Source organism: Mus pahari, chromosome 13, assembly GCF_900095145.1.
Source record: "Mus pahari chromosome 13, PAHARI_EIJ_v1.1, whole genome shotgun sequence".
Lineage (NCBI taxonomy): Eukaryota > Metazoa > Chordata > Mammalia > Rodentia > Muridae > Mus > Mus pahari.
This window is the reverse complement of record NC_034602.1, coordinates 26,160,803-26,187,654: the sequence shown is the minus strand read 5'-3', so window position 1 is coordinate 26,187,654 and position 26,852 is coordinate 26,160,803. Positions and strand designations below refer to the sequence as shown.

Sequence of the window (26,852 nt, the reverse complement as noted above, 5' to 3'; positions counted from 1 at the left end):
GAGAGAGAGAGAGAGAGAGAGAGAGAGAGAGAACGAGAGAGAGAACGAGAGAACACACGAACAGAGACAGGAGTCTGACCTTTCAGGACTGTTTATCGAAGCACACATTGAAGGGCAGTGTCACTCCTGCGTGGGTGGTTGAGGAGACTGCCAGAGAAAAAGATGGTTGTGACCCTTTACAGGATGGACATTATTGCAGCATGTCACTCATGTTTCCCTCTTGGAGTCCCTCACTCCCAGTGTTACCTGTCCAAGGCAAGACAGGCTGCTCCAACAGATAAACTGCCAAGTAGCAGGATCATTAGGCGTGATTAGACAATGGGCAAGATTTATGACATCCATATTTGCTTATTTAAAAAAAAAAAAGAGCCAGCGTGTCAGTGAGCTGGTTTGGTGGGTAAAGAAAGGTTCTTGCTACCAAATCTGATAACCTGTTTGGTTCTCAGGATCCACTCAGTGCCTGTGTGCACATTTATGTCTGTGCATACATACACAGGTTAAATGAATAACAGTTTTAAAAGAGCCAGTGGTGTGACTGTAGCTCTGTGGTACAGCTCTTGTCAAGCATGAGCAAGACCTCAGGCAAGACCCTAGGGTCAGTCCCAGTACCTCAGGGGGGATAAACAGTGACAGGAGAATGTGCTGGTTGTGGTGACGACACACAAAGGCCCAGCCCTTGAAAGCTGGAGGCAGGAGCAGCAGGCCAGTCTTAGTTACACAGTCAGTTTGAGGTTTGCTGGGATCCCTGAGACCCTATCTGCCTAACTGAAGTGAGGCACTGTGGGCCTCCCCCAATCAAGGCATGGCAGCCATCTACTTTGCTGTTCATGACTTGACTCTTGAGGGTTCTTGGTGTGCTTTGGTTTCTTCAGTGTATATGTTTAAGGCATGTTGCATGGTGGGTTTGTTCTGCTTGTTTGTTTGTTTGTTTGAGATAGAGTCTTGCTGTTGAGCCCAGGCTGGCCTTGAACACTGTCCCCCTGCCTCCACCCTCCTGGGTGTTGGGGTTATAGGAGTGTACCACCAGGTCAGCCAACAGGATGGAGTGCTGAAGTGTTTATCTAGAGATACACAGTAAAGTCATTGATATAATCCAGCAGATGACTGAAGTTATCATCTCATGTAACTCCTTTTCTCATTGTTATTGGTCAGAGTACTCGCATCTATTCTCTTTTGGCAAGTTATTACTATACAATGCTAATAATCCTTATATTGTACCTTAGGCCCTTCTGACTTACTGTTCTTCAGAACTACAACATGTGTCCTTGGCTTTCTGGTCCCAGCTCTTACTCCAACCACCTTTAAAAACAGTTATTTTGCAGTGCTGGAGATCAACCCTTGCACATGCTAAGCCCATGCTCTACCACTGGTCGCCCCGCCACCTTTCTAGATCCCATCTGTAAGATCATGATGCATCTCTCTGAGTCTGGCAGGTGTTGCTCCTTGTCAGGAGCTTATAAGCTTGTCAGAGCCTAGCCTGGCTTGTAAAGGCCAGAGTTATAAATCACCTCGTGGGACTCCCGAGAGAAGAGCAGGGTGCGAACTGGTGTCTGTGTAGCATGTTGGTGGTCAGCTGAGCCTACCTTGGTTAGTTTCTAAGCCTCTCTGAGATTTTCTTCTCTCTCACACCCTCTCCTTCATTTATTGATGGTTCTGGTTCGTTTTTGTTTTTGATGTTGTGAAACAGGGTCTATGTATCTCTGCTTGGCGTAGACCTCGATATATAGTTAGGCTGGCCTTGAATTCAGAGACCTACCTGCCTCTGCCTCCCAAGTACTGAGATTAAAGGTGGGGCCACCACAACTGACCATCCTTTCTTTATTTCTTTATTTTTTTATTGGTGCCAGGGATGGATCATAGGGCTTACATATCCTAGGTGAGTTCTCTATTAGAGAACTAGATCAGTAGGCCACTTTGACTTGTTATTTTGAGATTGGGTCTCCCTGAGTCACCCAGGCTGGCCTCGGCAGTAGCTGGGATCATAGGCCTACATTATGAAGCCCAGTGTAGGTCAGAGTTTTTGTTTTCGGTCCATAACTGGTTCCGTAGCCAAGATGCCTGTCCTCTACTGAGTGACGTGACTTGTAGAAGGGTCTTAGGAGCTGTACCTCAGTTTTCTCCAGTCTAGTCTCCTTCACTGAGGACGTCTTTCTGGATCTCTTGTGGTACTGGGATTGCCTGACTCATTTTTACTTCTGTCTCCCATGCTCAGAATCTCCTTGTTTTCTCTTCCCTGTTGCAGGTGTCAGAAATTTCCATACCGCTCCTGTCCGATCCTTGTTCCTGCTGCGCCCTGTGCCCATCCTGTTGGCAACAGGTGGAGGGTATGCCGGGTACCGGCAGTATGAGAAGTACAGGGAGCGGAAGCTTGAGAAGCTGGGCTTGGAGATTCCGCCCAAACTTGCTAGTCACTGGGAGGTAGGACTGATGGCTTCTCATCTCAAACAGCTCTGACTTTCTAAATGTGATTGTTTGAACAAATCACATTTGCTTTCTTGGGTTTTGTGTCTCTGTTGGATTTTTGGATGGCTGTAGGAATCACACCTTTGATATGCTATAAAGCTTGTCCTTTATTCAGAGACCTGGCCCTGTTCTCCCCTGCACGGTGAGCAGAAAGTGCTTGCTGTCGGAATCATTGCTTGCACTCCTATTGCCAGCAGCCATCTTGGCTGTTATTCTGGGGTTAAGACAGATGACACGTTGGCTTTTGTGATAAGGATTGTTTCTCACCAGGAACCAGACTTAGCACCCAGAATGTTCCATACCAGACTGTCACGTGGGGGGATGGGGCAGCCACAGTGTTCCTGAGCAGTGCATCTTAGATAATGCTGCACCTCCTCCACCTCTGCTTCCTATGGCCAGGATGAGCCTCTGACTCTGGACATGCAGTATTTACTGAAATTTGATGTAAAGCTGTAATTTAGGGCCAGGAACATGGCTCATCAGGTAAGAGCATCTGAAGCATGAGGCACAAGCTGGGCACGGTGACAGGTACCTGTAACTTCACCACCATGGGAGGGCAGACAGAGGATTGCTGACTCTGCTGCCTTTAGCCTAGGTTCAGCGAGACACCCTGTTTCAAGGGAACAGCGTGGAGGGTGGTAGAGCTGGACACCTGACACCTAACGTCTGTTCTGATAGCAGCGCATACATGTCACACACTACACTCATACATATTTACAAAAGCCTCATAAGACTGTCTTTTCTTCATCCATAATTTAACAAAAGAATGGCCTGATTCATCAGATGACCTGTGACTGGCCCCAGTACTAGGCAGAAGAGGGGGAGGACTGAAGCTTTCTGGTATTTGTTTGGATTTTCTCAGACCTCCCTCCATACTGTTTGTCTACCTCAGCTGACATGACCTCAGCTTACTGGTGGCACATCTCACATACCAACTGTAGGAACTTGGAAGTGTCACTCTCCTGGGTCCTCTGTATCTTTAATTGTGAAGTAGAAGGCTGGGTGGGAAAGCAGCTGATGTTCCTCCATGTTCCTACAGTCTCTGTTGCTGATTTTGTTGCCATTGCTACGTGCTGAGCCTCCTTCCAGCATAGGTTCTGTAGTATTGTGGGTTTTGACCAATTTCCTCCAATAGAATCCAGTGTTAAGGATTTCTCTCTGCTTCCTCCCTCCTCCTGTTCCTTCCTTCCTATCCCTTCTTCCTTGTCTCTTTCCCTCTTCCCTTCCCTTCTCTCCTTTCTTTCTCCTCCATTTCTCTGTGGCACTGAGGATTGAACCCAGGGTGTCATGCAGGCTGCGTGCTGGCTTTACCACTGAGCTGTAGTCTAGTCCTTCTTAATTTTATTTTGAGTCAGAGTCTCACTAAGTTGCATAGGTTGGCCTCAAACTTGTCATTTCTCTACCTCATTCTCTACATGATATTAAAAGGTGTGTACCATGATTTTTTACATGATGGCTGTAAAAGGATCTTGCAGGGTCCCAAGCCTAGACTGGCAAGACACTGATGTGGAATGGCCTATGCAATGTGAGTTCTCAGATACCTGTAGGTAAAGAACCGTGGGAGTTCTAGGTAGCCATCCTTTACGTGAGTAACATGGCTATGGAACTCCTGGGTTTTCAAGTAAGATGCCAGCATTTCATTTCATAGAAAGTAGTGTGCACTGGGTTGAGGTGGCAGCAGGGCGAGGAGAGACTTGAATTGGCAGCACCCCTCATCTCTAGTATCTGCATAAACTCATTGCAAATAAAATAATTCGTTCTTGTGGGACTTTGAAAATGACAAATTCAGAGAGCTGGGGAGGTGTGTAATAGTGTTCACTGCACAAGGATGAAGACCCAAGTACAAATCACTAGCGCCCTCGTGAAAAGCCGTCCATGGCAGCATGTCCCTGTCACCTCAGCGTTTGGTGGCAGAAATATATAGGTATATCCCAAGAGCTCAAGGGTTATTTGAACTGTGGGTGCCCGGTTCAAGAAGTTTTAGGGAAAAAAAACTATTTTAGAATGTTGTCTAAAGATTGTGGTGAAGAATGTGGTTGCTTTTTGCCCTTGTCCAAGGAGTCTGCCTGAGGCTAAGGTGAAGAGATTTAGATTAACTGCATTGACAAATGAAGTCTTAAAACAGCCTAGCATAGATTCTGACCGGTGGGTTTCACTCTTATGAATAGCATTTTTGTTGTTGTTGTTGTTGTTGAAATGGAGCAAGCTTCGAGAGGAAAAATTTAGAAGGTATTGTTCAAGTATTAAAGGTGAACCAGGAAATGGAATGGAGCTAAATCCTGTGTTCAAGGATATTAAATGGGATTAACAGAGTGATGACCTGGGGTGAGGTTCCACCAAGCTAAGCTTCCATCTAGAGAAAAGAAATTAAAGAAAAGCTTAGGTCTAGGAGTGATGGTTCCCGCCTTCCATCCCAGCACTCAGGAGACAGAGGCATACAGGTCTCTGAGTTCCAGGTGAACCTACTGAGCAAGTTCTAGAACAGCCAACCTTAGAGTGAATAAATCACTGAAAACAAGCTGGTGAAGATACAGTTGAACACGGGGGACATATTCCAGCCGTGCAAGCAATGGAACTCGGTAACTTTAGCCACGTGGTTCAGGCTTCAGAATCAAGAATAGAAGAAAGGGGTTATGGAATCTCCTCCCTGACAAAGGAAAGTGGCCGAGTGTGGCAAGGGTGTCCCTGCATGGAGGCCCAGAGAGGCCATTGTGTGAAGCTGTGAAGGTGAAGCTTGGATTGCCTTGAACCCCAAGAGGTTCAAGATGTCAGAGCTATGGGAGATCTGCCAAAGAAAGCTACTAACGGGGAGTGGAATCAGCCCCAGAGAATGAAGACTGCTTTGATATCGTACATGGAGATGCAGAGTTTGGAGTTGGCCCAGCTGTTTTTCTCTCTTGCTTTGGTGCAGTATTTCCTCACCATGCTCCCTTCCTTATGCACATGATATATTGGAAAGATAGATCAGCTTTTGATTTTATTTTATAGGGGGTTACAGTTAAGAGATCACATGAATCTCAGATGAGACTTTGAACTTCGGACTTTCTTTTTTTTTTTTTTTTAAATAAAGTTATTTATTTATTTATTTAATGTATATGAGTACGCTGTACCTGCCTTCAGACACACCAGAAGAGGGCATCAGATCCCATTACAGACGGTTGTGAGCCACCATGTGGTTGCTGGGAATTGAACTCAGGACCTCTGGAAGAACAGTCAGTGCTCTTAATCGCTGAGCCATCTCTCCATCCCCGAACTTTGGACTTTCAAACATTGTTGAGATTGTTATAGACTCTGGGGACTTTGGAAGTTTGTCTTATGAAAGCCAATGGAGGCCAAGGAATGGAATGTGGTGGTTTGAAAGGCATGACTCCCATAGACTGGCATTTGAAGATTACAGTGATCTGGGCTCTTCTGTTAGAGAAGATTCATCAGCACCAGCTGACCAGAACCACAGGCTCTCTCTGTGTAGCCCTGGCTGTCCTGGAACTCACTCTGTAGACCAGGCTGGCCTCGAACTCAGAAATCCGCCTGCCTCTGCCTCCTAAATGCTGGGATTAAAGGTATGTGCCACCACTGCCCGGCAAAACCACAGAATCTTAAATCAAAATATTAAATGGTCTTGAGAGAGCCTTTGCTTCATTCTAATGTTATGGAGTTTGAGGCCACTGGGGAAAGACTACAGATTCAGTATAGATTATAACTAGCCAAATAACTGTCAGCAGGACCGCAGTCTCTAACGCCAAGATGCTGCATGGAAGCAAGTGGGGGGAAGGCTTTTTAAGGCTAACACCACAATTACTTCACTGCTGCAGAATTTACAGCTCCATGAGGATCTGCCTCATTCCCCGTGCTCGCAGTGATAAGTGAGTTTACAGAAGCCAGAACACGTGATAAATCACTTCACAGTAGTTACACAGTTCTGGAGAGGAGGTGAGGGGTTTTCAGGAATTTAGGTCAGAGGCCAAAGGTACTAAAGTAGATAGCAGGTACAAAATGGAGTTTCCTTATCCCTCACACTAAAATTTGTGCGTAGCTCTCAGCATTCCCTTCTAATGGTCCAACTTCTCACAACAGCTTGCTAAGGTTTGAACATTCAGTGGCTTTTCTAGCCCAGAGTTCCGGCATCCCTCCAACAGTCCTCCCCAAAACACACGGTCAGGATTCCACATTCGTATCCCACAAACGGTACCCATTCCTATCCTAGGATTTCTGTTGTGATGAAACAACTTAACCGAAAGCAAATTGAGAAGGGAAGGCTTTCTTTTGCTTATACTTCCTCATCACTGTTTAAACAAAAAGCAAGAACTCAAATAGGGTAGGATCCTGGAGGTAGGAGCTCATGCAGAGGCCAACTATGCCTGGCTCAAACTTTAGTCTTTTTTTTTTTTTTTTTTTTATTGGCTCTTGGGCAAGTTTTGCCTCTTGCAGGACTTTAAGGCTATTGTGTCTCTATAGCAGTGATCCTTTGGGTATATGTCCAGGAGTAGTATATCTGGATCTTGAGGTAAATTAATTCTTAGCTTCCTGAGAAATTTCAACATTGATTTTTTTTTTTTTNTTTTTTTTTTTTTTTTTTTTCACTAATTTATTTATTCACTCAAACTTTATTCTTGACAAAGAGTAGACACACAGAGATAGGAAGTGCATTGAGTTTTTATCTGACTCAGGTGATGACTGTCTTTTTCCCCACTGACTGGAGTCCGCCCTCACTATCTTATTCAGTTGGCTAATCTAAGAAGAATTGGCTCAGGAAGTGAAGGAGAAAGAGAAAGGGTCCACTGCCCAGACCATTGCATTGCTAGAATAGAGCAGTGGAGTGGGCCTTTAAGTAAACAACAGTTTACTAGATGGAGGAGGGTTCAGACATTTGCATAAAACTCCTACAAGATAGGCGATAAGGTAATTTTAATTCTTTGTCCTAAGCTCAGGTTTTACAGTATTTGATAGAAAAGATTCTTGTTTAACATTCCTTAGGATATCCAGCAATGAGAAAGGCTTACCATCTGACTTGCTTTGTGCTTTTTTTCTTTCTTCTCATTTCCTAGGTTCTAATTTTAGCTTTTGTTTGGACGGAAGTAGTGTAGAACTTATTTCTAGTCAGTAGTGTATCTCAGAGATGTGGCAGGCGGAGATGAGCTGTTAGTTTCATGTTGATGTAGAGAGAAAAGGTGTATTAAAGATGCCACACCATATATTCTTGTATATCATCAAATCTTTGAGAGAAATTATTCTTGTTTAAATAAAGAAGAAAAGAAGGAAGAAGAGGAGGAGGAAGGGGAGGAAGAGGAGGAGGGGGGAGGAAGAGGAGGAGGGGGGAGGAAGAGGAGGAGATGATTGTTTCTTGTAACCCAGACTGCTTTTGAACTTGCTGTTTAGCGGAGTCTGGCCTTGATCCTCCTGTCTCTACCCTGCAAGTGCTGAGATTACAGGAGCACCATGCTTGGTTTATGCAGAACTGGGGCTTGAACTCAGGACTACGACATACATGCCAGATCAACACTCTACCAACTGAGCTATATTCTCAGTCCTAAAAGCAACTTTAATTGTATACAGATGTAAAAATTAATTGATGAAAAAGGAAACACAACATCTTACTAAGGGTTTATTTATTTACTTACTCTTGAAACAGGATCTCACTGTATAGCTCAGTATGGCCTCAAAACTGACCATCTTCCTGCCTTTACCTGAGTTCTAGGATTATACGGTGGTGTTAATCAGCAGTCAAATACAGCTTTTGAAGCATACAGTTCCATGGTCTTGATGGATGTATATTCCTATGTAACCACTGTCACACGCACATCTGTGTCCCTGCAGTCAGTGTCCTCCACACTTCCCGACAATCACTGCATGCACTAAATCTACTGTTTTAACAGCTTTATAGAAATGGAACCGTGTAGTATTATGTGTTATGTGTGGTTTTATTGAGCATAACATTTTAAAGAGTTGTGTTGGGGCATGGTGACATGCACCCTTAATCCCATCACTAGGGAAGCTGAGGTAGGCAGCTCTCAGAGAGTACTGGTCTACACTGGGAACTCCAGGCTAGCCATGGCTATATTGTTGAAACCCTGTCTAAATGGGGAGACAAAGAGGAGGTGAAGGAGAAAGAGCAGAGAAGAGAAGGGGAGGGGGGAGGAGAGGAGAGGGAGAGAGTTTGTGTTAACATCATATATGTTGGGAGTTTTGTTTTGTTTGGTTGGTTTTTTTCCTTCCAGGTAGGACAGACATTTCCTCGCTTGGGGTGGAGCTGTTTCCTGACAAACCTATTATCAATTGAAATGTATTAAGTAAAGATTGTATTTAACATATCAAACCTGAGCATCATGGCTTAGCAGCTCAGTATATCATAGAATATTAGCTATGCCTTTGTGTTTTCATGGTTACTGGGTCAAGTAGTTCTGTGCCACTCTAGGTACTATTGTAATGCATGTCATTAGCCCAGGAAAAGATCACACTGCCAAGTCTAACTTGTACTGAATGCATGCAACTCTGCAAATGGATAAGTTAGACCAGAGTGGGGAAGAGTGTATGTTGGTAGGCACCATAGGGTGGTCTTGGTGGCAGAGTGTATGTGGGTCCCACAGGGCGTTTTTGGTGGGAGATTTATTTACTTATTTTGTGTACAGTGTTCTGAATGCACACCAGAAGAGGCCATCAGATCTCAGTCTAGATGGTTGTGAGCCACCATGTGATTTCTGGGACTTGAACTCAGAACCTCTGGAAGAGCAGTCAGTGCTCTTAACCTCTGAGTCATATCTCTCCAGCCCTTTTTAAAATTTTTTTTTAGATTTACTTATTTTATATGTGACAGTATCTTACTCTGTGTGTCTGTCTCCCTGTCTGTGTGTGTACCTGTGTGTACATGCAACAGTATCTTACTCTGTGTGTCTGTCTCTGTCTGTGTGTGTACCTGTGTGTACATGCACACTGCATGTGTTCCTTGGGCCCTTGAAAGTCAGAAGAAGAGGCTGTCAGCTCCTCTGGAACTGGAGTTAAGGTGGCTGTGAGTCACAGAATTGGCACTGGGACTTGAAGCCATTATTCCAGCTCCTACGTTTCTTTTATATTACCTAAAAATAAAATTACTTGGTCATTTACTAAGTATATATTTTTATAAGAAATTGTCAAACTTTTGACAATTACATTCTCATTGGCAGTATATTGAAATTTCTGGTATCTTTAAGTTTTTAAAATAATTTATTTAATTTAATGAGTGTGTATTTTCTGTGTGTATATATGTGCCCCATGTATATACCTGATGCTGAAGAGGTCAGAAAAGGGTGTCAGAGTCCCTGGAACTGACGTTAAGGATGATTGTGGGTGTTCGGAACAAAACCCAGGTCATCCATTTCAAGAGCAATAAGTGAATGGTTGAAATGCTTCAAGGAAAACTTAGAACAGGTAAAGGACACCTGGCATACCGGCTGCGGTGAGACTGTGCTGTTGTTTTACCTACATGGTCAGGGAACTGTGTGAGCAGAGACTGAAGAGGAGCAAGGGCGACTCAATGGCACCTGGGTGGTGTGGTCTGGACCGCGCTGTCACTGCCAGAAGCGTGAAGCTGCTCACTCGTGCGTTCCTCATCAAGCTGCCCAGCTGCCTGGGATCTCGCTCTGCTGTGAGTGTTGTGCAGGGAGTCGGGGACCTGTGGGTGTTGGGTGGAACCTGACTCAGGTAGTTGTGAGGAGAGAAGTGAGGGCTCACTCACACTGATGGTTTGATGGAGGAAGAAAGAAATGGAGAATGGCTCACACTGCAGTTTGAGCTCGTGGCATGGCTCAGTACCTTTTTGTTGTTGGTTTTGTTTTGTCTTTTGAGGCAGGGTTTCTCTGTGTAGTCCTGGGTGTCCGGGAACTCACTCCGTAGACAGAACCTGCCTGCCTCTGCTTCTGGAGTGCTGAGATTAAAGGTGAGGACACCGTGCTGGGCTTGGTTTGATAACTTTTTACTGAATACTATGGAAGAAGAAGGAACTTAAGGTTTAACTTGGACAAAAATTTTGGGTTCTCTCCTTCAAGAACAAATTTTGGCTTTTAATTTTAGGAGTCTCAAAACCTCCTAAGTGGGGCTGGTGAGATGGCTCAGTTGGTAAGAGCACCTGACTGCTCTTCCAAAGGTCCAGAGTTCAAATCCCAGCAACCACATGGTGGCTCATAACCATCCGTAACAAGATCTGATGCCCTCTTCTGGAGTGTCTGAAGACAGCTACAGTGTACTTACATATAATAAATAAATAAATCTTAAAAACAAAAAACCTCCTAAGCTCATGTATAGATCCCAGGTTAAATCTTTTTTTTTTTTTTTTTTTAGAGGTTTATTTTAAAGTGAGTATTTTTATGTCGAGCTCTTACTGAACAGACTGGAGTTAGAACAGCTTGAAACTATTTCTTAGAAGCTGTTCCCTGAGTCTTTCTGTGTGGGTTGAAGCTCAGTCATTGTACAAATACCTGAGCAAAATGAGCTTATGGGAGGTTTATCTTGGCTCACAGTGTTAGAGGTTCTCTTCTGTTCGGTTGCACTCACTGCTTTTAGGGCAAGTGGCGGGAATGGAAAGTGTGTGTCAGAGTTAAAGTACTTGCTTCATGGCCAAGGAAGACAGGAAAGGAAGGAAGGCTGGAGGTTCAAGGGCCCGCTCCATGATCAGTGTATCCTTCTCCTTTTAGAGATTTTACACCATTCTTCAGTATCAGTGCAGTACTCAGAACCAAAGCTTTATTACATTGGGCCTGCAGGCAACATTGAGATCCAGCCTTATAGGGAGCTAGAGAGCTCACTCAGCAGTTAAGGGCACTAGCTGCTCTTCTAGAGGACCTAGGATCAGTTCCCAGCTCCCATTTAGTGACTCACAAACTCTCTATCTCCATTCCCAGGGGGTCCAAAATCTTTTCTGACCTCTACTTGTACCAGGCATATACATGGTGCACAGATAGACAATCAGACAAAGACCCATACTCACAAATTAATTTTTAAAAATTCCAACAAGTGTCATGTTGTTCTCTTTAGTCCTATGGTTTGGATCGTGCACAGCCTGAGTAGCACTTTCTGGCTGCGATCCTTGGCTAAGTTGGGTGTTATGAGTCAGTAAGCAGTGGTGGCTTCCTGAGGAGTTGAGGAACCCGGGGACTGCTGAGGAACATAGAGGAGAGCTTCAGGAGGTCCTCTGCAGGAACTGATGATGTTCTGTAACTGCCTGGGATCATGATCAAAGGACCTGGTCATTTGGGCTGTGCAGGCCTATCTTCTGGCCTTCCACCTGAGGAAGCACTTAGAGACCTTTGCTTATGAGCAGCAGGGACAGGGGACCACCAGGTGTACCTGCTGTCATCTGTGTACTGCATTGCATGGCAATTGGGATTTCAAATATGCTGTCCCTTTCTCACCACAAGACATAAAGATATTATTTGGCATTTTAATAATATATTGCTCATTGCCTCTTTCCCATATATTGGCTAATGTTTTTGTAGATCACACTTCCTGTTTTGGGTTACAAGATATCTAGTTGAAAATATGTTGCTGTCTGGAGCTACAGAGGTGGCTCAATGGTTAAGAGCACTGGCTGTACTTCCAGGGGATCTGGGTTTGTTTCCCAGCACCCACACAGCAGCTCAAAACTATAACCCCAGTTCTAGAGAATCTAGACATACATGCAGGCCAAATATCCATGCACATAAAATAAATAAATCTTGGAAGGAAGGAAGGAAGGAAGGAAGGAAGGAAGGAAGGAAGGAAGGAAGGAAGGAAGGAAACGTTGCTCTCCAGCTTACTTACAGATTTGGTTCTTTTTCTAGTCTTTGGACACTCACCCATGCACCACCCCTATCCTGAGCCCCCTCCTGCAGCTCACACACACTTCTTTTTCTGGAGGGAGATTGGGAAAGGACAGCAGATCTCTGAGACGGAGGGAGTCCATAGGTTTCCTTCAGCGGCCCATTTTGCATTCCTTGAGCAGCTTTTTTGAGAGCCATTTCCATGGCTCTCCTAACCAACAGTTGCTTTTCTGCCCTTGAGACTCCTCTCTTCTTCCCTGGCATTTGGTGGATGCTCCTTCCGTCTCCTGCAGCTAAGCTGGTCAAGTGGATATGGGCTTTCCTCAGGATGGCCTTGGCAACAGGGTTGGTACACAGAGCCTCCAGTAAGAACTATTGCTGTACTAGCTATAACTCACCCTTTGTACTGCCTTTGCCTGGTGCCCCTAGCTCTCAGGGGAGGCTCTCTTAGTCTTTAGGGGTTATGACATACCTGGCTTCTAGGCCCAGAGGAAAGGGCTAACATTTCCAGAACACAACACACCTAGGTATAAGACAAAAGGGACTGGCCCCAGGGACGGCCCTTGCTGTAAGTCTCCTGCTCCAAAGGCAGGAGGATGTCCTCAGTTTGACCAGGGTGGAAAACCTTTTTGTAATATTCATGCTAAATTTACAAGTCCTCTGAGTCAAAAATGTGAGTCAGAAATTGTAACTTGTAGAGAATGAAGACTTCCCCGTGTAAACTGCTGACATGAGCCGTCTGTGGTGTGGTTAAGGGAAGGTTGTTCTTATAGGTATGAGAGTGAGAATAGCCAGAGCAGAAAGAAAGGAGCACAGATGGAGGGGAAACTCGAGAAGACAGAGAGAGCACACTGAAAATAGCAGGGTTAGGCTGGAGAGATGGCTCAGCAGTTAAGAGCACTGACTGCTCTTCCAGAGGTCCTGAGTTCGATTCCCAGCAACCAGTGGTGGCTCACAACCATTTATAATGAGATCTGATGCCCTCTTCTGGTGTCTGAAGACAGCTACAGTGTACTTATATACATTAAATAAATTAATCTTTAAAAAAAAACAAGAAAAGAAAAGAGCAGGGTTATAAGAATGAGTAGCTGGGGGAGGGAAGCCTGTGAGTTGGCGCTTGGGGGAGTCGGGACAAGGAAGAGTGTGAAGTGTGTGACAGGTACTTGTGGTTCTGAGGGAGTCTGGAGGCCTGTGTGTGCTTTGGTATTCTAAAGGCACCACGGATAGCCAGTGATAAGGGGAATGTCTCCTTTTGGTAGAGGGGAACCAGCTCCACATGTTCTGAGGAAGGCTGGCTTTTATCTAACTGCCAGAAATCCTCCTATAATTCAGGAGTGCCTATTGGAGTTTGAGGGAACTGGAGTTTCCTTTGGACCTGAGAATCTTAACTGATTTCAACATGAAAAGTGCCAGTCCTCTCTGTTGATCTTACAAGGTCATGAAAATAAAAGACAGATGAGGGGGCTGGGCATGCGGGGCATAGACCTTAAATCCAGGGCAACCTGGGCTGTCGAGGGAGCTCCAGAACAGCCAGGGTTACACAGTGAGATCTTGTCTCAAAACAAAGCAAACACACATGAGGGTCTCACTCAGAGTTTCCTGAGCCAAGATAATAGTAGGGGGTGACACTTGGGGACATTGGTGACACATGCCTAGAGTACTAGTACTCTGAAGGCTGAGGAAGGAATATTGCTTAGGCCCATAAGCTTAGGGTCAGCCTGGGCAGCAGGATCTGTTTCTAAAACGAAGGCAAAACAAATTTAGTTCCATGGACACTTTTCTTTGGCAAATATGTAATCCTTTGAAAACAGAACAGAGGGGCTTGGAAGGTGGCTCAGTCTGTAAACTGCTTGCCATACAAGCCTGGGGACCTGCTTCAAGAGTGCTAATCCTGCTGGGGGAAAATAAGATCACTACTACAATTTTGAACCAAATATGAAGCAAGCTTTAATTAAATACTGGCCAGGATGATGGACTCTGGCCAGGTCCATTCCTGGGTTACCAGAAAACGGCATTTTGCTGTTACATTTTGCAGACGCTTAAAAAGGCAAACCCACAAGGGCGTGTATTTCCTTTCAAGTTCAATCAGGGGTGAGCATATATCCAACGTACTTCTGCCTGCATACCTCCGGCCTATATCCAATTGGGCAAGCATACATTCTGCTGTATTTTCTGCTCATGTATTTCCACACACATGTGATCAAGCACATCCAGTGCAGTTGGGTCAGATAAACTTGTTTACAGAGTAAAAACATGTGCCTTGCCATCTCTCATAAACAGTAGCCTCCAGTATGTGTTCTTGGGGAAGGGGTTTACAGGTTAAAGGCATTTTTGTTTCGTGGATCTTTTAGATACAGTAATTAAAATCCAAAACATAACTTTAGCTCTCACAAGAGCTGCAGAGGTAGAGACAGATTGGCCCCCGAGTCCCATTGGCCAGCTCTCCTAGCCAATCCATGAGCTCTAAACCAGTGAGAAACCAAGTCTAAAAATACAAGATTAGGAGACTAGAGAGATGGCTTAGTGGTTAAGAACACTTATTCTTGTAGAGAAAGCAGATGTGCTTCCCAGCGTGGTTGTGAGCATGGTGATGGCTCAGTTCCAGAGTGTTAGGATAAAGCGGCCTGAGTACCTTTGGTGGGTATGTGCCTAGGTGTGCGGCTAAGAAATCAAGCCACACTTGAGATGTAGGACAAGAGGTTTATGGGAGATGGGGGAGAGTGAAAGACCAACTTGGAGTGGGGTCATGAGAGAGGGAGAGATCAGACAAGACAGGCAAGCAGGCAGATAGACAGACAGACAGATCTGGGGTAGACAGGGCCTTTTTATGCACTGCACCTGGTGCACCTGACTGTTGCAGATGATGGTGTAAGCTGCTGCCACTTGGTCCCTGAGAGCAGGCCAGTGGAAATGACTAATTAATGCTAACACAGAGGATCTGACACCCATCATTCCCTGCCTTGCAGGACAGCCTGCCCTCACAACTGGTGAATCCTACCTGGGGAAGTAAGGCAGGAAATGGAATGGGGGGAGGGATATGGGGAATAGGGACCTCAAGCAGCAAGTGAGCTGAGCACCACAGACCGGGCTGTCAGGAAACAGGCTCAGTGAGGCAGCCTGGTTAATGGGAAAACAAAGGCTATTTAAACCTCTGGGGAGTGAGTGTACATCGTGGGCTGGGACCAGGGTCCTGGGGATGCCTTATTTGCATAAGGATGAATTCTAGGTACTGCTGAATCTTGTAAGGGGAGAGGAAGTTTAACCTGGCCACCGGGTTTCATGGTCCTCTGGTGAGGAGAGGGCTGGAGCCCAGGTCTGCAGGCTCCTGGATAGAGGATAGCAGTCCTACTCCAGCCAGTTTCAGGAATAGATTTGCAGGGCTTGGACACAGCTCAGCCCCACTCTTGCTCCAGTTCTGCTCCCTACAGCTCCACGGTTTCCCCAGCCCCAGATCACCCTCTTCTGAATTCTAGCATGCATGTGATATATGTATATACGTGCATACCAAACATATTACAAAATCTAAAATTGTTTCTTTGAGTTTTTTTCCCCAAGCTGGGTTTTTCTGTGTAGATCTTGCTGCCCTAGAACTTGCCCTGTAGACCAGGCTAGATTGAAACTCAGAGATCTGTCTGCCTCTGCTGGGATTAAAAGTGTTCGCCACCACCGCAGGCTAAAATTTCTTTATCCAAGATGCATTGCTTCTAGGACATAGCACTCATACAAAATAGAAAGGAGAGGGAAGTGTCTTAATTACTGTGCTATTTGTAAGGATGGAGGAGACCCCCAGAGTCACACAGGACACACCCAGACACCAGATTCCCAGCACAAAGATTTCTTACAGGAGTGGGGCGGGCAGGTTTGGTTGACTTCAGAAGAGAAGTTTGTTGCCTGTTGATTTGTTTTTTTTTCAGGAGAGGGGTTTAAAGAGGAAAAGGCAGGTCTGTGCTAAGATGAGTTGGTAAGTCCTGGTAAGCTTATTAGCTAAATAGTGAGTTGGATTGTTGGACCTTGGAGTTTAGTCTCAGGAGTGAGTCAGTGACCAGGTAAGGGAATGAGCCTCGGGGACTAGAAATGTAATCTAACTGTTTAGCAAGGGGAAGAAAGGTGAAAGGTGAAACTTGTTGGAGCTGTTTCCCATGCTTGGACCTACTAGATCCCTCATCATTGCTGTGAAGAGACGCTGTGGCCACCAAAATTCTTACAAAAGGAAGCACTTAGTTGGAGGTTTGCTTACAGTTTCAGAGGTTAGTCCATGTCATCATGGTGGGAAACAGACAGGCGTGGTGTGGAGCGGCAGCGTAGAGCTCCCCGTCCTGACACATAGGCAGCAGGCAGGCAGAGACAGGGTAGGCCTGGCCTGCACTTTAGAAACCTCTGAGTCCAACCCCAGCAACGAACCTCGCAAACAGGTCAGCAGCTGGGGACAGAGCATGCAAATGAATATGAGCCTGTGAAGGGCCTTCTCATTCAAACCACCACAGCAGGCCGAAAAACTCAATGTGTAGCCCAGGCTAGCTTCAAATTGATGGTCTACCTGTCTCATCTTCCCATGTGTTTGATTACACATGTGAACCTCCTGCGTAGTCTTTTATTTTTTTTAATGTGCATGCTTGTATTCATGTATATGCTTCGGGGTAGGAACAGGTGTTGTAAAGGCACAGAAAAATGCAATGTGGTCAAGATCAAAAGACAACCTCAGGGGTCAGTCTACTCTTTGAGACAAGGTCTCTCACTGTCTCGGAACTTGCCCATGTAGTGAGCTTACAGAGACAGACCCCCTCTCAGTTTGCCATCCCCGAGGTCCAGGTGCATAGCAGCACATGTAGGTTTTGGTTTTATGATTTGGTTTGGTTTTTTTCCACCAGGTTTTGTTTATGAGGATCCTGGGGATCTGAACTCAGGAAGCACTGTACCAACTGAATCATCTCTCCTACCCTGTGAACACTTTTGTATGGATGCTTTTGTATGGAGTACAAATGTTAAGAATAACGGGGCTAGAGAGATGGCTCAGCAGTTAAGAGTACTGACTGCTCTTCTAGAGGTCCTGAGTTCAAATCCCAGAAACCACATGGCGACTCACAGTCATCCGTAATGAGATCTGACACCCTCTTCTGGTGTGTCTGAAGACAGCTACAGTGTATTCATATACATAAAATAAATAAGATTTAAAAAAAAAAAAGTTAAGAAAATCAGCTACTACAGGAAATGCCTCTGCCCAGGAGTTGTTAATACTGATATTTGGTTTATCTCCATGTGCTGTATTTGATTTTTCTTTGCATTTTTTAAAAGTACATTACACTGTAAATTCTTGCTTTAAAATACTGTCCTATACACTTGAGAAACATAAGCAGGGGTGCTTACTTTGGGCTCGATCTTGGGCTTTTTGTGTAAACATGGTCTGAAGAGCGGAGGGAGGCCAGGCTTGGACTAGGGGATGCTGGTCAAGAACACCCACTTAGCCCTGCCTCCTTACCGTCAGCCTCAGCTCACAGGGAGGCAAGACCTGGGTGCTTCACCTGGCACTTCTTCCTTCCCCACGCCTCAGGGTGCTGGCTGCCTCACACAGACGTGCACACAGTGCCAGCTCGTGCACAGCTGTGGGCAGTACTGCGCGTGCTCGGACAGCTTTGAAGTGAATGCAGATTGTGCAGCCCTGTTATTATTTAGGAGCAGGGCTGATGCTGACTACCTGCAGTTGTTAGATGAGGCTGTGTATGTATTTGCAGACAGGGAGTGTACAGTAGGTGCTGAGAAAACAGTTGTGCGTGTTAAATGCACAAGGAGTGAACTTGGCTGTGGAAAGCCTACTCACCTGCTCGGCCTCTGTGGCAGTGCCACCGTCTGGAGCATTCTCAGACCCTGCCGGCCGGACCTGTCCTCGGAGAACTGAGTTCTAGAGGAGGAAGGACTGTCAGGGATCTCCAGGCCCTACCTTTGCTGCTTCTGTGCGGGACCCCTGGCTCTGAGACATACAGCCACTCTATTAGTGGTTCAGGCTGTGCTGCTGTGTGGCCAACCTCTGACCCATGCTCCAGCAAAACTTCTCTTCCTGCTGCCCTCAGCTGAGGCACAGCTCTGTACCCCTGGGAGATTGCCACCCTGGCATTGTGTGGGAAAGCTGAGGCCTGTGTCTAAGCATGTGCAGTTTAAAAATAAAGTCAGCCTATAATCCAGATCTTAGGAGGTTGAGGCAGGGGGATTGCCACAATTTCAACACCACTTGGGACTTACTTAGTGAGTTCCAGGCTAACCTGGAATGAGACTCTAGGTATCTTGACAGAAATAGAATAGGACAGGATGGCATAAAAGAAAGCAGGGAACAAACAAGGCCTGTCCTAGGCTGGTGGTGACTTGGGGGCTTGGGATAGCATGGGATGCCTTCTGCTGGGCTCATCCTGCCCTAGCGCAGGCCACCTCTCAGGATCCATGAAACGCTCTCAACTCGGAGGTGAATGCGCTGGCCTGCAGGGCTTTCTAGAAGTTGTTTATGGTGAGGTTCCTAAGAGACGTTTCTGAACAAAAAAGAGGAATTGGGAAGGACTGAGAGAATCTTGTGTGGAGAATACTTCATGCTTGCCCAGGCTTTCTAGCTGGACATGTGGAAAATGAACCTGCCTGTGACTTTTTGTGCTACTCAGAGATAGCAGCCATATTTACTGTGCCTCTGTCCACTTGGGTAATAAGAGGTGACTGTGAGCACCTGCCATCCTTGTCCCTCAACTACATTTACTCCTGACACAGAACATTAGACAGTGTACAAGCAGGGAATGCACAAAAGTCACCCATCTTGGGTCTAGCCTGTGCTTTACTAAGCAGCTCCAGATCCCTTGTCTTCAGTTGTTGGCAACTAAGTGGTCTTCAAGCCTGTAAAGTCTCCCATCGGCACTAGGTGGCAGTCTCAGCCAGGAGAGGCCCAGACCAGAAGGGCATGGGTATTCCAAAGGGAACTCTTTGTAGTGAGCTAATCGTATGATGGGGTAGGGTTCCCCAGAAAGAAATTCATCTGTTAACTATCATTTGAAATCCTAAAGATGTTTGCTTACAAAAAAAAAAAAATGTGGTGCCCAGATCCCCAGGGATCGCACTTAGGTCTCCGGCTTGCAGAGCAAGTGCTGTACGGACCGAGCCACTGCCCGGACCCCAGATAGCTGTCAGAGGCCAGGGACTATTAGAACTGTCTGCTGGTGCACAGGTCACGTGAATAAAGGCAGCTTCTGTGCATTCTGTGCCCCCAGTCTCGTGGTGTGGTGTGGTGTGGGTGTGGAATAATTACCATGAACGTCTCACAGGATAGCCCTCTAGCCTGCCAGAAAGCCTGCTTGCCTCTGCCATAGCATAGTCCCTGAACTTGTCACATAAGACTTGCTTGGGCTTGATCCAGGTGAAGAGGACAGGTGTGTGGCACTGTGTCTAAACAATGTCTGTGATTTTTCAGCTTTGCGACCCACCGTCTCTAAGCCTTCTAACAGGATGTTATCTTGTTCCAATCAGGTTATGAAATCAAGGGAATGAAATTCAGTGTGGTCAGAGGGGCTGTAGATGTACCCTTTAGTCTAGCATGAAAGACTAAGTCACCCAAGGCCACCTGGCCATTGCTGAGTTGACTACATAGACATGAATGAAGTCCGTCTGATAGAATGGCGATCCCCCAGTAGATCTCCCTCTTTCCTAGAGAATGTTAGGCCCACTCCTTTTATGTTAGTTGAGTGTCCGTGGGGCAGGCTCTGGGTGTAGGCTCGTCTGCTGACTGCAGTTGGGAATCTTCCCATCCAGTGTAAAGAAAAGAGGGATCCCACAAGGTCTCCAGCTTAGAAAGAACTGCCTGGCTTCTAGGCTGTGGGTGAGTGGCGGCTGTTCACCCATCCACCTTGCCTCTAGAGTCTGGGCTTTATGTGTCAGAGTTTTGTTGCCCGGGGGACAGATTAAGTTGCCAGGGTTAACCTTGTTACTTCATGATCAGGTGTAGGAAGAAATTATAAGGATTAATGCATCTGTAGAACTTCTGGAGGGGATGCCGGAAGTAGCTTTGTAGTGTAGAAGACAGTCCTTACAAGGCCTCCGTCTTGCAGGGTTGGTGACAAGGGCCGAAGCCAAAAGTCAGCCAGAAGCTGAGGAACTCCCAGGAGGCCTCCTCTGGAGAGAGCTGGGCCCTGTGTCTCATCTGGGGGTTGAGTGGGGAGCAGCGGTCATAGTCTTTGGTCAGGGAGGCTATGACTGGGTGGGGCCAGGGCCCCTGCTGGCCTCTTCCTCTTTTCTCCAGGCTATAGCCCCTCCTCTTAAAGGGCCCTCCGGGCTTCTGTTGCTTGGCTTGGAGCTCAGAGGGAGTGTTAGCTTTAACAGTGTCTGGTGTTGCTCCGCCTGCCCCCGCCCTCAGCAGGAACCAGAGCCCCTGCCTGCTCTGAGGCTAAAGCTTCAGAACCTAGCCAAAGCTGGGGGACCCGAAGGCCAGAGCCCAGAAACTGGAGTGAGGCTGGTCTGGGAGTGACTGAGCTGATAGAAGCCACAAGTGGGACCTGTCGCAGCAGGCAAGCTTTTCAGGGCTCTTTCCCTTCCCTGTCCCTGGGGCTGGGAGGGCTGGGTGGGAGTGCCTTCTAGCACATGTAGTTGCCTCTTCCATAGCTGGGGCCTGGGGAGTCCCTTGGGCAGTCTTGTTCTCCTGCCCCCCCCCAAGTCCCCCCACCCCAGGCACTTGGTCTCCCTGAGCTCATTTCCTCCACATCCTGTAGCTTCTCTAGTCCCCAAAAGGCTGGGCAGGAAGTGAGCAAGATGCTGGGAGGTGTGGGAAGTACAGGCAGACCTTGGGGGTGGCCCTGGGCTCCCAGCATGCATTTCTCCTGTGCTGCCTCAGCCTGGTAGAGGGAAGCATCCTTGTAGACTTAACCTCAGAGGGCAAGGAATGGATGACATACTGTCTCTGCCTTGGGGCAAGAGTAGATTTATTTATTTATTTATTTATTTATTTTTGAGAAATTGAAGAACACTTGTCTGTCCCTTTCTCTCGCCCCACCCTCAGCTACTGACCTGATAACAGGCCACCCAGACTTCCCAGAGGAATTGCTGGATTTTCCCAGGGAGGATCAGTTTTCCTGTCTGTGACTTCTGAAGCCTGTCTACCTCCAGCCCAGGAATACAGAGGCAGAAGGAGTTAGCTGCCTCCCTGGACACGCCTGCCAGGAGGCCCTGCCTCAGGGAGCTGGGGTAGAAATGGCCTAAGACCTGTAGGGTGGGGCCGTGAGTTAAGGGGAGCAGGAGATGCGTGATCTGGGCTTTGTGGGTCTCTTGCTCAGGAAGGGCTTGTTAGAGTCGCCTGCCTTTCGTCTGCCCAGACCAGAACCTACCAAGTCAGAACTAGGAGGTGTGTACAAACCCCAGAGCACACCTGTACCACCCACCCACAAACACACATGCCCACTCAGTACCCCACCTCTCACAGCCATACACAAAATAACTGCTAACTGGGCTGCTCCGTTTGTTGACTTAAGTTGGAATGTTCCATTCCATTGGGGACCAGGTATCCTTGCCTTCGTCCCAAGCAGTGGTGAATGAAGAAGGACATGGTTGTGAGCCCCAGAACAGCATGTCCTCACAGAACTCTCCCGTGTGCTTGCATTGGCCCTTACTTCCTACGTACTGGGCAGAACTGGCTCCTATTTTGGGCTCCCCTTTCAGAATAACCCCTTTTGTCTTTTCACAGTATTCCCTTGCTAGAAAGGGAGGTAAGACTTGGGGGCCACCGGTGTGAGGTAGGAGTTAAGGGTTTTAAGGTTCGTCAGGCCTTGGTTATAACCATGCTGAGTCTCAAGGGAAGTGGGCAGAGGAGTTTCCCTGTCTCCAGATGAAGAAACAAGCTGGGGAGCAGCAGGGACATGCCAAAGCCTTGAGCAGCACTCAGGACTGCCGTGTCCGATGTATGCTCACCAGAGAGCCCTGTGGGTTCCCATGGGCCAGGTGACAGTGCTCAGGCAGTGACCCAAGTCTGTGCTAGCCTCCCCAGGATGCTCTTGACTCTCAGAAGGGACTGTGGTGTCAGCACTGGCCTGCCTCAGGGCTCCTTTTCCAGGACTCACTCAGGCTAGGGAGAGTCCTAGAGCTTCTTCAGGGGGAGGGTCTGGGGGCCTGGGGAGGATGGGAGCATTATTGTTGAAGTAGCTCAGCTTTGGAGGTGACACAGGAGACTGCTGAGGGCTGTCCCTGTCCTTGCAGCTCTAGGCTGGACAGACAGGACTCGCTCAGCCTGTTCCCATGGTGCTGTGTGGGGTCTGCTTTTGATGTTTTAAGGAAGTGTTGACACACTTCCTTAAAGTGTAGAAAAGAAGACTGCGATAAAAGCAAGAACATACTGCTCATCCATGCCCTCACTGTGGGCAAGTGCATGCTGGGTCCTTCAATCCCTTGGACAGATCTTTGTGCCTCTTCAAGGGAGCGGCTCATTGCCCCAGTCCCTTGACCTTCCTTGCTGAAGGCAGGAGGAACCCAGGCAACCCTGCCCTGGTGGGCCACCCACCCTACCTAAGCCCCCAGCCTAGAAGGGCCTGACTGGCCCCTCATGGCACTATGGGAGAACAAAATGTCTAGGTTCTGTTTGAGTCTTGGTTGAGAGCTTATGTTTTAGTTGAGCTGTATTTGCAGGCTCGTGTGTTCAGAGCTGCCATAGTTAGCATCGTATTTGGTAACACAGTACGGAAACCTTAACATCATTCTTGGGGGTATGTGGTCCCCTCACATTCCACAAGGTCACACTTGTTTCCTGGGTGTGAGCTCTGCTCCTGTTTCAAAGCCTGGACTTCATAGAGCAAGGAAAGAGCCTCCGAGCCTGACCCAGCTCACATGATGGCACACATCAGCCCTGAGCCCAGCTGCCTGGCCAGAATGTACAGCATTCGGTGTCCGGTGGACGGTTGGAGCCCCTCAGTGTATGGTGGATGGAGAAGTTAACAAGAGGCTTACATGAGCCTGAAGCAGAAGCATGGGTGTCCCTGAAGCTTGACCCTGACCCTTGGATGGGGTGGGGCTTCCACATGCGCTCATCTGGTGCTGGCATCTTTTGAGAGAAGAAGTTTGAAGACGTTTATGTGTTAGAGTAGGCCAGTCCTCCATTTCCTCAGTCACAGGGAGAAATCTACATACCGGGGCCTTGGTGGCCTTGTCCCTTCTCCCAGAGGCCACTAGCATACCTGGGATCAGTGGCCTTTGCAGGCAGCTCCAGGGCTCAAATGTTTACCTTTGGAGAGATGAATGTATCAGTGTCACACGCAAGCCCTTGTTTAGTAAAGGCAATCAATATGAGTTGTCACTGTATGTTGCCTAGCTGGTTCTTGTCCGTGTCTGTTTTCTGTCTCTTGAAGCCAGCATTTTTTTTCATCTGAAAGTGACAGAGGCCTGACTCCTCCAGGGCTGGGATTAAGACTGAAGAGCAGGCATACAGGCTTCCAGTAGCCCTATGAACTCTCATCTTCTCGAGGCCCTTGAGAACACTGGGCTGAGCCAGTTGCAGCTGCTATGTCACCCTGTTATCTGTAGGGTGGCGAGGCCATGACCATACGGTGGGCCCTGAAGGTTGCCATGGAATGACTTGGCCAAGGTTCCTTTTTGAAGACAGACTGAAAGAGCCAGCTAGGAAGATTTGGGCTTCAGCGCTGGCTGCTGCCCAGCCCCCAGCTAGTTTTCCCTGAAATAGCCCAGGTGTACAGCTTATGAAGATGTCTGGACTACACAGTCAGGTGCTGGAGGCTTTAAGGCCAGGAGGGATTCCTGTATGTTACAGTGCCAGTACATGATGCCTGACCTGGATGTCCTGGCTGTCTGCCCCTTCTGTCATTCCTCAGATGCTACCTGAGTGGAAAATGGGTCAGGTCCTCTGAGGGAGGGGCCATCAGCCTGGAGCCGAGGGAGGGCTCAGATTCCCACCTTGTGCTTCCCTAACCCAGTGGCGCCTAAAAGTCGTGGCAGTGTCTGTCACCTCTCTACCAGGCTGGCTGGAGCAGACAGCCCCGGGGCTTTACCTACCTGCTGCCCTCCAGCAGAGCAGGGACCAGACAGGTGACCAAAGCTGAGTGATAGGGCTGGCCCAGTACAAGGGCTTCTGCCCTGACAGCAAACCCAGAGCAGGTGACCTGAACAGGAGGTCCAAATGGGTGTGTGACTGGTATCTGTCTGTTTGCAATAGCTGTAGTCCTCTAACCTGTGCCTGTGAGCCACCAAGAGTGAACGGAAACTAGAAGTATTGCCACCAGCAACTGGAGCAGTGACCACACTGAAGTTCCTCTGGCGAGGGGGAAGGGGAGGAAGGAGAAAAACAAAGGCAAGTGAGCGAGCAAGCCGGCCTGCATACTCTCAAGCACACAAGCAAGCGCACTCTCGTGGAGGCTCACAACACCCTCCCTGTGCCTGCCCAAGATGTGTCAATCAGAGAAGCAGCCAGGACCGGAGCTCCAAGCAGCAGCGAAATGGTGAGATGCTGCCCACGAGACCTAACCTTCAATGGACCCCGGCATAATCTCAGGAGGGTCAGACACCAAGTCTAGTGGCCTCGGGGAAAGTGGCAGTAAGGGGTTGACTAAAGGGGCCTGGAGAGGAAGTCCTCTGTGCCCTGAGTAGGAGACTCACTTCAGGTACCCATGGCTCTGCCTGGGGGCGGGGGGTAAGGCAGGGGAAGCAGTGAGCTTCTATCCTGTGTCTTGGTCCCTGGCAAGGACACTGAGGCCCCCTTCTTCTACCCCAGCCAGACCCCTGCTTCCTACACCTGATCCTCCCCCAAGCTCTTCTGGATTGGTGTCTGCTCTTCTGCAGTGACTTGGGCAGGGCAGCCCACAGGAGAACACTAATTTGTCTTTGCTTGGTCACTGCCACCTCCTCTTGTTGTTAGAGACATAGTGGGGTCCTGTGGAAGAGAAAGGAGGAGAGCAGGACAGTTGGTGTGCTGTGGTCTTAGCACCTGCGCCGCTCACCAGTTCTCTGCTGCAATCCCTTTTGTTCTTGGCTTTGCTCAGTTTCTAGGAGACACAGGACTCAGCTTCTCTTGAGCAAGGCTCAGATGGCAGACTTAGCTTGTTTAATCAACTGTGGTTTTTCAAACATTCTCAGAGTGGGTGGCAGTATAGTCTCATGATGCCCACTGTGTGACAGGAAACTTAGTTGCATTCAGGAAGCTGAGCTTACAGTGAAAAGGCCTCTCTGTGCCTTTGGAAAGCTGACTGAATAGAAGACAATGACCTTGTAAAACTAGTGGGTCATACATGTGGTTGTAGCAGAGCAGGGAGGCGGCTTTGGAGCTAGGTGGATGAAGCCACCGCTACGCCCTACCATTTAGCAGAAGAGGAAGCAAAGGACTGAAGGTTTTTCCAGGTGCCACAATGGAGTAACAAAACACTTGGCAGGTGTCGCCCGACTGTCTAGGCTCATGGCACCGTGTCTCGTCTTTCTGGCACCTGTGAGGGTAGAACTGTCTTTTCCAACCCTCCTAAGCATGGGAGGTTGTGGGTAGACAGCAGATTCTCTTCCTTCCCATTCGGGGATCCAAGGCCTTTGCTCGGGCTGCTGTACTTAGAGGTTCCTAGAGTTGTTCCTGAGCTGCCGCCCACTCAGTTGGCTGGCGGGTGGGAGACACTGGGAAATAAGCCCAGTAGTCAGGCAGCCAGGCCCCTGCCTCACAGCTAGAGTTGGTTAGAATGGAATGGGTACTGCAGTGCCTGCTGGAACTCTTTGGTTCCATTGGAGGGAGAGGTGGCTTGCTGGGGGGTGGGGGGGTAGGACCGGCACTGGCTGAGGGGTTGCTCCTAAGGTTCCTCCAGACTGAGGCACTGACCCAGGCCATGTGTGGACATGTGTCCTGCAGGTTGTACTTTCCCCAGCTGGCCCTACGGCGGAGGCTAGGCCAGCTGAGCTGCATGTCCAGACCCGCTCTGAAACTGCGCTCCTGGCCGCTGACCATCCTCCACTACCTCCTGCCTTTCCGTGCCCTCGGGCCCCTCAGCCAGGTGGGATGGAGGCCCATGAGCAGGGTAAGTGTGAATAGGCCTCCTGGCCGTGACCCTCCCTAGGCAGGCCTGAAGGGGAGGCACAGACAAGAAAACAACTTACCAGAGACTGCGCTCTTGAGTAAATATGTGTGAGAAGGTTGGTTGGTTGGCAGCCCTGTGACAGCTCAGAATGCGTTGGTTTTGGAAGGAGCTTACATTTGTCAATCAGAAAACAAGGTCACCACTGGCTTATACATGCAGAAGAAAACAGATGATTGTAAGAAGAACAACAAGCAGATTCTAGCCAGCAGAGGGTAGTTTAAGAAGCTGTAGCCAGGCTGGGCCAGTTAGTCGGAATATATGCTTGAGCAGCCCAGCACTGCACAGGCAGCAGCTCAGGCCGGCCCTGGCCAGCAGATACCGGAGGGCTCTCTTGCTCTCAGCTTCCCGACAGACTGACTCCAAAACGGAAGCCCTGCTTCTAGGACACTGGTAGCCTAGGTAGGCACCACAAAAGCCCAAGGAAGTATACTAGACAGTAGAGCATAGCCTGGGGCCACTTGATGGTACCGCTCTAAGTCACTAAGCATCAGTCAGGAGACACTGACTTAGTGTGGGAAGGACTGTTGAAACTTGGTAAAATTACTTCACCCCTAAGGGA

General features: G+C 48.0%; 1 protein-coding gene across 3 annotated transcripts in view; it reads left to right on the top strand.

Moving 5' to 3' along the window:
• Window positions 1-26,852, top strand: part of Pisd (phosphatidylserine decarboxylase) — a 50,246-nt gene that overhangs the window by 19,485 nt on the left and 3,909 nt on the right. Inside the window, exons 1-2 of one of the 3 annotated variants that reach the window (XM_029545061.1) lie at window positions 2,321-2,418; window positions 26,068-26,233. In XM_029545061.1, coding sequence (XP_029400921.1) covers window positions 2,327-2,418; window positions 26,068-26,233 — 258 coding nt within the window. In that variant the 5' untranslated portion in view covers window positions 2,321-2,326. Of the gene's footprint in view, window positions 1-2,242; window positions 2,419-24,401; window positions 24,683-26,067; window positions 26,234-26,852 lie in introns of those variants that run through there. The other 2 variants (XM_021210270.2, XM_021210269.2) reach the window with 2 other exon arrangements.